Source organism: Sardina pilchardus, chromosome 12, assembly GCF_963854185.1.
Source record: "Sardina pilchardus chromosome 12, fSarPil1.1, whole genome shotgun sequence".
NCBI lineage: Eukaryota > Metazoa > Chordata > Actinopteri > Clupeiformes > Clupeidae > Sardina > Sardina pilchardus.
In genome coordinates, this window is record NC_085005.1 from 6,032,292 (window position 1) to 6,043,197 (window position 10,906).

General features: G+C 43.9%; 1 protein-coding gene across 2 annotated transcripts in view; it reads left to right on the forward strand.

Annotated features, from left to right (window-relative positions):
- Positions 1-287: 287 nt before the first annotated feature.
- Positions 288-10,906, forward strand: part of nkain2 (sodium/potassium transporting ATPase interacting 2) — a 157,323-nt gene continuing 146,704 nt past the window's right edge. For both annotated transcript variants that reach the window (XM_062550706.1, XM_062550707.1), the window contains exon 1: positions 288-1,149. In XM_062550706.1, coding sequence (XP_062406690.1) covers positions 1,096-1,149 — 54 coding nt within the window. In that variant the 5' untranslated portion in view covers positions 288-1,095. The remainder of the gene's footprint in view (positions 1,150-10,906) is intronic.

Consider the following 10,906-nt stretch of genomic DNA (forward strand, 5'->3'; position numbering starts at 1 on the left):
AGCTCCAGCCCACAGCGTGAGAAAGAAACCGAGTTGCATCCCCGTGGCGAGCAACACTGCGTGCGGCTCATTCAATCTGGAGCGTCAGATGGTAGAGCTGGCGCCTAGGCGAAGTGCTCCTCGGCTATTGTCCCCTTTTGGAGCTTGTCATTTCAGTGTCTGTCAAAGGATACATGTTCGGGACACTATTTTAAACAACGGTCTGCTTTAAAGTGGTGCGGTGGCGGGCAACTGACAATTGGGAGAGAGTTGGCAACCAAGGATGCACAGGATTTTCAAGACACTGTTCGTTTGTATCGATTTCCACCAAGGGACCGATGTGTCGCATATTCGCAAGACAAAGAAATAACACGTAACGGCTTTGAGACGTAGCATATTTAGTCGACTGGGGTTGTATTTGTGCATACCACATTTCATTGCTGTTTTAGCCGGGTTTATTCAGTTTCACACAACGACCCGTGGAGGGAGGAGCGACGAGAGCAGCCCCATCGCCATAAACAACACTGGATTGCTTTGTCTCAGCGGCAGACCGTGGTGGAAGAGAGTGACATTTCTCATCTCTGATTTGGGCTTTACAGTTTGGACTCTATAGGAGGGCTTCTGCAAATTAACATTAAAAGCGGACATTTTTCCCTTGTGATACATGATCAAGTAAAGCCTTTCTGGATTTTAGTTTATTTGTTCACTCTCACAATTGGGTTTTGGAGCATACACCCAACAGTTCTGGGAAGAGCTTGGAGCCAATCTGGACCAAACGGACTTTTCTGAATCTCAATCTGGGAACGGTCACTGTCATCATAGCCATCCATGCTTCTCCTTTTGAAATTCTGAGGCGTTTTTCATCCGGCTACAAATACCTTTTGTCGTCTCAGTGGTAAAAGGTGGATGATTTTTGGACGCGGAGGTATGCCCACAGCAAGAGGATACGATTTAACTGATTGAAATTGCCTGGAAGTGTACCAGGTGTTAACTGAACGCGGCATCGCTGCTGTGGTGGTCCGGCAGCCACAGCCCGGTCAACAACAGTGGTGATATTCAGTCAGTTTGGAGGAATACGGACCCACGTGGAAAGGGACAACCAGTTTTGCGTTCACCATGGGCTGTTGCAGCGGACGATGCACGCTCGCTTTCATTTGTGGGATGCAGCTGGTAAGTTGTAACAGCGCTTTTATAATGAGGTGTGTGTGCGTGTGTGTGTGTGTGTGTGTGTGTGTGTGTGTATATGTGTGCGACTGAAGGTGCATTGTAGAATGTTGTGCGCGAGGCGGCTGATCTAACCTCATGCCATGAAAAGCCTTTTGGCGATTCTTTCACGGTTATGTTCACTCAAATACAAATGCGCTTGTGTAATGAGCCCAGTCCACGGGCTAGTTCAAGTGTTAAACAAGAGAAAAATGAATATTTTCCATTCACGTTTAACAGAGGGTGCTTTCGGTTAACACAAAGGACTTGCATCCAGCTGCTCCTCCCGGTGTTTGCCGTTGGAGCGCTTGCCTGATGAAAGTGCGATCATGGAGTGGGGTTATAGGTGTCAGTGGTGTACCGAGAGCTTTAGGAGAAGCGTAATGACGTACGCGCCGCGAGTAATCTCACCATGGTTTGGGTTGCCCGTAAGCGCAATCAGATACGGGTTAGTCATGCCAAGTAGTGTTAGTTTGAACTGTACTACAGTCTTGACAATCCGGCCTTGTCATGTAGCGCCGTATACACCACTGTGCCATTTGAGCACACAGCTGCGCCTCTTGTCAGCTCTTTGAAATTACTTCAGGGTCCGGATGAAGAAAGGCGGTTGTTCCAGAGCTGGTCATAGCAGCACCGCAACGAAATTAGGATACGTAAAGGGGAAGGGAATTTAGATCAACAGCAGCATCAACAGGAAACGTGCTGCTTTAGAAATCAATTCGATTACACACCCTTACCTAATTTCGCAGTATTTATTTATACATGTACAAGAATTCTCTTCCTCACTCATGCTCTCTCTCTCTCTCTCTCTCTCTCTCACACACACACACACACACACACACACACACACACACACACACACACACACACACACACACACACACACACACACACACAATTACAGTCAAAGTCTTTGTTGCATATAAATGGATAGTCTCAAATTAGTTTTCTTAAACCATGTCCCTCCAGATACATGTCAAATAGTGCTTAAAGGGCCCCTCTGTGGTGGTCTGTCTCTAAAATGCATTTGCCAGGAAAGGCCAAAACACACAATGTGGCCTCGAGTCTCCTTTAATCAAATCTCCGAGTGAATGTCCGGCTGACCAGCAGTCACCAAACCATGTCTAATCGCGGCTGGGCCAACAGTCACACGACACATTCCATAACTTAGCCAGCGTACCCACCACTCACTCCCATGAATCATGGCGGTTATAGGCGACTTATTACAGTTGGAGCACGGGGGGCAAAGCTGCCCTCCCTTTCTCTCTATGCCCACCAGCTGGCAGTGTGAATCATGTTTGTGTGGTGGGTCACGCGACACTTGAGAAGCATGGTAGCCCTTCCACACACACACACCACCATCACCACCACCACCACCACCACACCAAAATCATCACCACCAAACGAAATGGTCGCAGTCGCAGATGGCTGTTTGTGTGTGTGTGTGTGTGTGTGTGTGTGTGTGTGTGTGTGTGTGTGTGTGTGTGTGTGTGTGTGTGTGTGTGTGTGTGTCACTCAGCTTAGTCACATTTCAGTCAGACTGGGCACCTAGTGTGTGATGCCCCCCCCCCCCCCCCCCCCAGGAGTCAGTTAATTAGATCTCACAGAGTTGTCATCGAAAAGGAACCTTCTGGGGAGGCCCCCTGACAGGTTTTGTTTAAAAGACAGCTACCCGTCTAACTGCTTATGTTGTTCATCCTTTTTTCCCCTTTCTCACTTCTGGTCTTTGTCTCAGCACTCGTTGAGCAGTGTCAGTTTTGTTGTGATCTGATGTGGGATGTGGTGCTTCAAGCTGATGTGAAAGGAGCCGTGTGCTAGTTGAGTCCTGTTCCAGTTCGGAAGCCTTTAATGTTGCCTCACACTGAAGCTACAATATACTCAAGTACATGCCTCAACAAGTCTGACTCTGCTTATGGTTTCCTTCCTGTTTTAAGCTGTTAGGTAAACAGGAAATAGGGCCTGGGGATCTTTCCTGCACTTGAGCACAACATACGGTTAAGATTTAAAATCAAGATATCTCGGAATTTTACATTTGCAGTTTATTCCATGAAAATGTACTGAATATACCAACCTTGTCAGAAAATGTCCAGGCTGAGTATTCTTTCATAATGATATTTTGTAATTAATACCAAGTTCTTTTGGTGTTTATTGATGAGTTATCTGGGTTGTCTGGGATGAATTAACTGTAGCAGTATAGACTGGATGGACACTGACAGAGCCTGGGTTGAATACCAGTGCCCTGTTTTTAGGTCTTTTGGTGATTTTAATCCCCCAACGTCATCTTCCAGGCAGGGCTGCATGGAAGGCACTAGGGTCAGGCAAGAGTTTGGGTTAAGGTTAGGGTTAGGATTAAGTCGACAGTCGCAAGGTTGCTGCCTTGAAGTTGTCGATGGGGGCTCAAAACTCCATCTGTTTTTGGTGGGCAGAATGTGTTATGGATGGGCTGAATTCAGAACCTGACCATACAAATAAGAAATCCCGACTGGAAACACTTGACATTTATATAAACTTTTCTAATGGACATATACATTTGATTTGGTAAAGAGCAAGAGATGATTTTACATATAATGCAACAAAAGGTTGATAGGTAAAGTTTATTCTCGTTTCTACCTACATATTTCCATAAACGTTGCCCAGATAACCTTACGTTTTGATCCCACAGCTGTTCAGAACTCTTCCTGTGATTAGGAGAATGTCCATGTTTCATTTTCGGAACATAGTGGGTGGACATGCACACAGATGTGTATTTATTTAGCTAAATTTTAATGAATGTGCATACAATGTGAATGAACTGAATGGAAAGCCAGCTACTGCCTCTCTACTGGTCCTCTGTTCTTGGAGGCAGTGATCTTTTGCCCTGCCACATGGTCCTGTAGACCACACGGCACAGGAACACCCATGCAGACACACACATACATACACACACACACACACACACACACACACACACACACACACACACACACACACACACACACACACACACACACACACACACACACACACACACACACACACTCACACACACACCAATGGACCCTATCATTCATTCTGCTTTATCTTATAGTCCATTCAGCTGGCATTCAGCTGGCATGGCTCCACGCGAACACACATATAGAACATCCACATTTATTAACTATTGACACCCCTCGTAAAGTTGAGTAAAAAGAAGTATAAGAAAGAGATAAAGAGCTTTCCCAACACCCTGACTCCTTTTGTCTACTCTCTGCATTCTGTTTCAAAATGCTTGGAGCACTGGTATTTCTGGAATCACTCGTAGGCATGCTGTGTTCTTACGACAAAATAGTCCTCCCTTTCATGAAAGAGAGGTTTTGTTAGAGAGTCACAGTACATTTAACTCAAAGTCCTGACCTGACCCTGCAAAAAAGTAAACCTCAACAAACATTTTTGTATTTTCACAATCTTCCTGTTTTCAGAGTAACTGAGTACAAATTAATTGCAAAGCTATTATGCTAACTACTACTGTACGTACTAATAAATAACACACACACACACACACACACACACACACACACACAGCTTTACCTTACAGCACAGCAAGCGTGATTTAAGTGAACCACGAACCACACAAATGAATTCATTAACTCATCTCACTAAACTCACCAACCCCAATGATTTGCATCGAGAGCTGTTGGTTACCCCGCCATCTCAAGCCACAGACTCATCAGCATAATGTATCAGCACTAATGCTTTCTGATTTGATGAAATGACCAGAGAGGCCAGTTTTATTGCCAAGGCCATGAATACGAGCAAAATAAACACAACAAACAAGCCTTCTACAAGCTTTTAACCCCAACCACTTGGTAATGCTTGCGGTGCAGAGAAAGAACACTCTGAGAGCATTGGTGTCACCTCGACATGCCTGTTTGGTTTAGAAATGGAAGTGCATGCCAGACTAATATAACAACCGAGGCTTAAGGGCCGCTAGAGGGAAAATGAGTTTAAGGTTGTTTGGTGCGGTGTGGTCAACATGCTATAATTACCAGCTCACCGAGGGCAAAGCACTCATGGTCATGATTATGGATGAGGTGCATGTCTGGGTGTTCTTTTTTTCTTTTTTTAAAAAGCATTTAGTCCTCAAAAGATCGGCTGCTTTATTATCTTCAGAGTAATGGAAGGTCATAAGTCATTTTGGACGGGAACTGGAAAACAGCTTACTCACTCTGCATCTCCTTATTATGTGACAGGATGATCCCTGTGTCCTAGTATCCCACACTCCTAGAACTAAGGTATAGAACCACATTGCATGCTTCATATAGCCATCAATTTGTTTGGTTTCATTAAAATGGCGTCAGCAGATACAGTAGCATCTAATAAGACTTGAATTAAAATATCTGGCTGGTCATCCTCCATATTTAACTGGTTAGCTCTTAGATATTGTATCTGAATGATACTGTAGGCTTTACTAGAGATTCATTTCCATTGTAGGCCCACCATGTGTAGAATTTGTAGAATTAGCAGCTGCAGCGATGAAGAAGGAAGTGGCAATGGTCAACCGTACAAATGAGTATACTAAACACTGATGTGATGAATAATATATTTTCTTTTCCATAAGTGATTGTGGCTAAAAAATACAATTGTCATTTGTGTCAGTTGCTCTAGACCTTATCAAATTACTGAAATGCTTTCATGGGTCAGTGGATCGTAGCAAGTCAAGCATTGTAATACAGGGTCATCATGTTAGAGGTCAGGCTATTGACTGTAGACTAGAGCCTTCTATTTAACTATATGGCTATGGTTTAGCCACGATTATGTCACATCCCCGACATATCTAACACTTTGCATCTTGTTGAGTTTTGTGCCTTACTGTAAGAAATGTTCACTATTTCTCTTAATTCTCTAGACACCCATGTAATTGGGATATTATTATTTTCTGCTGCAGTCATCGGCTCTGCTCACAGTCTCTGAGCTGGCCCAGCGCCCTTGAGAAGCTTGGCTGTGTTTGCGTTAAACACAAAACCTAATCTTTTATGTGGTCTGTTAATTTGGCCTGAGAGGGAGGGAGACAGCAAAACCTGCTCTTAACACTTGACACTCAAAAGAACCATTTTAATCTGAAAGGGACACCTTGAGTTATCACAAGTCAAAATGTACCTTTCATCGTGGATTTATCTTCCCGATTGGATTGCTGTACTTAGATGCTCTGTCCCTGTAGTGCTTTTTACCTCATGCCTCCTTGTACATTTCTTTCTACTGCAGCATACTGTTTGGCGAAGAACACTCTGGCCAGGTTTCCTATCGTTTTCTATGGGTTGGCAGCGTAACGGTTGCAGTGCTAGCGTAATGCTAGCATTGAACAAGCTGAGAGCTAAACTTGGTTCAACTTTCAAAGCGCAACGCGAGCGTATTCAATTGTCAGTCTAGACAAATCGTTTGTATTACTTTGGAATGAGATAGAAGTTATTATGGTCTGAGCGTTGTGTTACGCTTACCGCGTCGTTATTTCTGGTGTGGTCCCCGCCTTAAGGGCTGCATGATTATGGCAAAAATAATGATATTGATCATTTTGTTCAATATTGAAATCATGTTTGTTTAACACGATTACTCATTTGGAATTTGGAAACATCACCAATTTTCTAAACAAAGAGGTAAGCTGAATTTATAATGCAAGACAAAACTAGAACATTGTTGCAAAAATAATGTGGCAAAATAATCATTACATTTTGATTAGGTTGTTTTCATAATAGTTGGAAGTCATAATTGATGGTTAATTGATTCATTCAGTTAATTGCACAGCCCTAGTATTGATGTTTGATATAATTTTCAATTTGATATAAGGTAGAGGCACTGAAGCACTGAAGAGATGAGGTCCTGAAATAGTATATCACTAATTTCATCACACTGTGACAGACAGTGAGGGTAATTGTGGAGGTATGACAGACAGTATTATTCAACAGCTTCTCTGCAAATTCAAACCAGTGGAGTCTTTGTCATCCAAACACCTCCTGAAATGTATCTATCTCACACATAGAGAGAGAGAGAGAGAGAGAGAGAGGCTTCAGGTAGACATTAGTTTTGATGAGGCTCTCTCTTTGCCTTGTTGCTACAAGAAAGCTTTGCCGTTGTCCTGATTTTTTTAAGTGTGGTATTGAATGCCTTTGGAAAACATTATTTAGCCCCAGAGGGCCTGCTGTTCCAAAATAAAGAGAATGAGAGAAATAATGGACTTTAGCCTTAGCTGTGTTCCCATCTGTTTTCCTGTGCCTTTTTTAAAATGATTTGAATAGAGCTCAATATTTATGATGGGCCAACAGGGCTAATTACTAAGCATATTGATCCATTGTGCCTTAAAAGTGCCTTCCAATTTATTGTCTGTTTACATTGTTCATTTATGGCACGGTGAAATAACTATTTTGTCAAGATCAAAAGTGTTTTGTACAAATTGACAAGGGAAAAATATACAATTAGTTCTCTTTTCGTATATTTACCTCCAGACTAATGAGATTCACCCTCAATTGATTCCTTTCCCGTCCTATCTAATTTATCTCATTCCATCTTGTTATGCTCTCTCTCTTTCTCTCTCTTTCTCTCTCTTTCTCCCTCTCCCTCTTTGTTTAGCTCTCTCTTTCTCTCTTTTCAGCTTGATGAGATGTAATGGTTCACAGTTATTTCTAAAGCGTTGCCACTTAGCTTCACAAGCAAGCCAAGGTGTCAACAAAAGTCGAAATGCCTCCTGTGTTTCAGTGCACATGTTTCCCATTTTCCCGTTTAAAAAGGTAATTTCACCGTTCTTTTGTGACGCCAGTCACATGGTTGACAAGATGTTTCAACAGCTACACGGTGTCATGTTTAGCTGTGTAATGGATGGGTTCTACTCTGTACCTGCTGTGTAGGTATCACCTGACAAAGAACCATTTCATTGTGCATTAACATGTAGTAATTTAGCCAACGCTTTTGTCAAAAGCCACTTACAAAATAAAAGGAACAATTAAGGCACAGTGTGACTAGGACCTGATATAAGTGAAGCAGCAGAGGGCTAGTCTAGTGAGAAATGCTAGAATAAGCATGTCAAGTTTATTCTTGCACTTAACCACTAGAACCATATTTGCATGGTAATGATTCATAGAGTAGAATAATGATTCAGGTGGAATCTAAATTTATGTGTAAGATCTCAAAAACCAGCACCATTACATTTGAGCTGGAAGTGCTAGTTCTGGAAGGAAGTTTGGTAACACTTTACTGGAAGGTATCTACATAAGAGTGACCTGACACTGTCATGAACACATGAAACTGTCATGACACATAAACCCTAACCTTAACTTGTCATGACAAAAACAATGAATGACATTTATGACAGAAGCGTTATATCATAAACGTTTATGACTTGTTTATAATGTTTATGACACATTCATGACAAGTGTCATGTCATTCTTATGTAGATACCTTCATGTAAAGGAAACGGGAAAGGGTAGCAGCCAGGCATGGGACACTCACCCACCACCAGCCTTCTGTTCGGTTAGGTGGAAAAGCACACTAAGGCGGGGATCACATTAGCCAGCGACAAGCGGCAGTGGTAAGCGTAACACAACGCTCAGACCATAATAATAAATCCAAGACATTCTATCTCGTTCCTAAGTTCAATCTTTGTTGTTACATTCTTAGACAAATCTGATCGGTCAAAATACCTAACATTCTAACACTGCCATTTGATGAGCCGAGCGTTGCACTTCAAAGTTGAACCAAGTTCGACTCCCAGTTCGTTCAACGCTAGCGTTACGCCAGCGTTGTTACCGGTCCGCTGCCGAACCATAGAGAACAATAGGAAACCTGCCGCTTGCCGCTGGCTATTGTGATCCCCGCCTAACAGCGCTTCCCATTAGAGTTTTGGTTCCCTCCATCTAGAGCGGGAACGGCAGCTCTCCCAGTGGGGGAGAACCTGCTGAGATTTTGGTTGTAGATTAGAGTTAGATCCCCACTGAACATGGCTTGCTATCCTTTTGAAATCGGCACACAATGTTAAAATTCACCTTTATGAAGCATTGGGTGGATTTAGAAATGTCAAACATAAAACACTCCCTAATATCCCCCATCGTCGATTAAATCTCCTACTACCAATCCCCGGATGATAACCATACAGTGGTAATGGCAAAGGAAAGCCCCATGGCATCTTTTAGAACAGAACACAGTGCATGAGCATTTAACTCCAAATTATTTACATCAATTCCACTGCAGTTCATCTGTTCTCGTGTGTTCTCATGTGTTCAAGTGTTTGGGCTTCTTCCTGTTTCCTCTATCGTGCCATCTGTGAGTAGCAGCGCCGCGAGAGATGCTCCGATGAGCTGTTCTCAAGTCAGCCACACTACACGACACGCCCTATTGGGAATCTGCCAATGTCCTCAATCCTGTAATGACGGGCACCTACCTACAGATTTGCGCTGAGGGCAGAGCTGAAAGACCCTCTGAAATGAGGGAGCCGGATTCTGCATAGACTCACTGCACCTGTCAGTAGCTGTGTACTGCAATTTTGTGCTCTGCCATTTGCCAACATTTAACCCCCCCGCCATCCTACCCCTCCCCCCCCATGCTGGAGAGGAGCCAGGTGTAGGCTTACCCCTGATGGGGGAGCTTGTGGATTTTCTCCCTAAACAGAAGTCACTTCCCCCCACACGCATACACAAACATACACACATGTATATGTACACACTCTCTCTCCCTCTCACATACACACACACAAGCACGCACACACACGCACACACACACAAATGCACACACAGTAAGAGGCACCTGCTGTGCATGGCTCAGAGCACAGTACACACTCTTTAACATACACTGTGGTATGAAATGCTGAAATGCTTTGCAGTGTTTATTTCCTGCCTCTTTCTCTGCACTGAAAAACACCCCGACAAACGAAAACTGTCTCTGTCTCTCTCTGTCTTTCTTTGTCTCGTCTCCTTCATCAACACCCTCCTTGTCATACACACACACACACACACACAGACACAAAAGCATAGACCCCCACCCCCCTCCACACACACACACACACACAAGCATAGACCCCCCCTTCACACACAAACACACACACACACACACACACACACACACACAAACACACAGACACAAAAGCATAGACCCCCACCCCCCTCCACACACACACACACACACAAGCATAGACCCCCCCTTCACACACAAACACACACACACACACACACACACACACACACAAACACACACACACACAAGCATAGACCCCCCCCCTTCACACACACACACACACACACACACACACACACACACACACACACACACACACACACACACACACAAATTCACTCACACATATGTTTCATTGACACACACTCTCTCTCGCCCGGTCATCCTCTCACTCATCCCACACATGCCGTATGCACCGAGAACACACCATATTGCTTTTACATCATCCCATTTGGCCGCCTCTCCAAATTTGCAACCTGACGAGGCCGCGTTCGGCAACAAAAAAAAAAAATCATTATCGATTCCCGTTCAGGGAGAGCGGGACAAGTCTCAGCCGAGCAAACAAAAGGCGGCGAACATGCGGACCGGTGCCATCATCCGCAGCCTTGGAATATGACCTTAGCTCTGCCCACATGACAGATGGCAGGGGAAAGGCGGCTGGCCAGATTTCATCAAAATATTTGCCCACATGCACAGAGCAAACACCGAGCGAGTGCAGCCCGCTGCTGAGGCCCCAGTGTTAACCAATTCCACTGGGGTTTGGTTTTTTTTG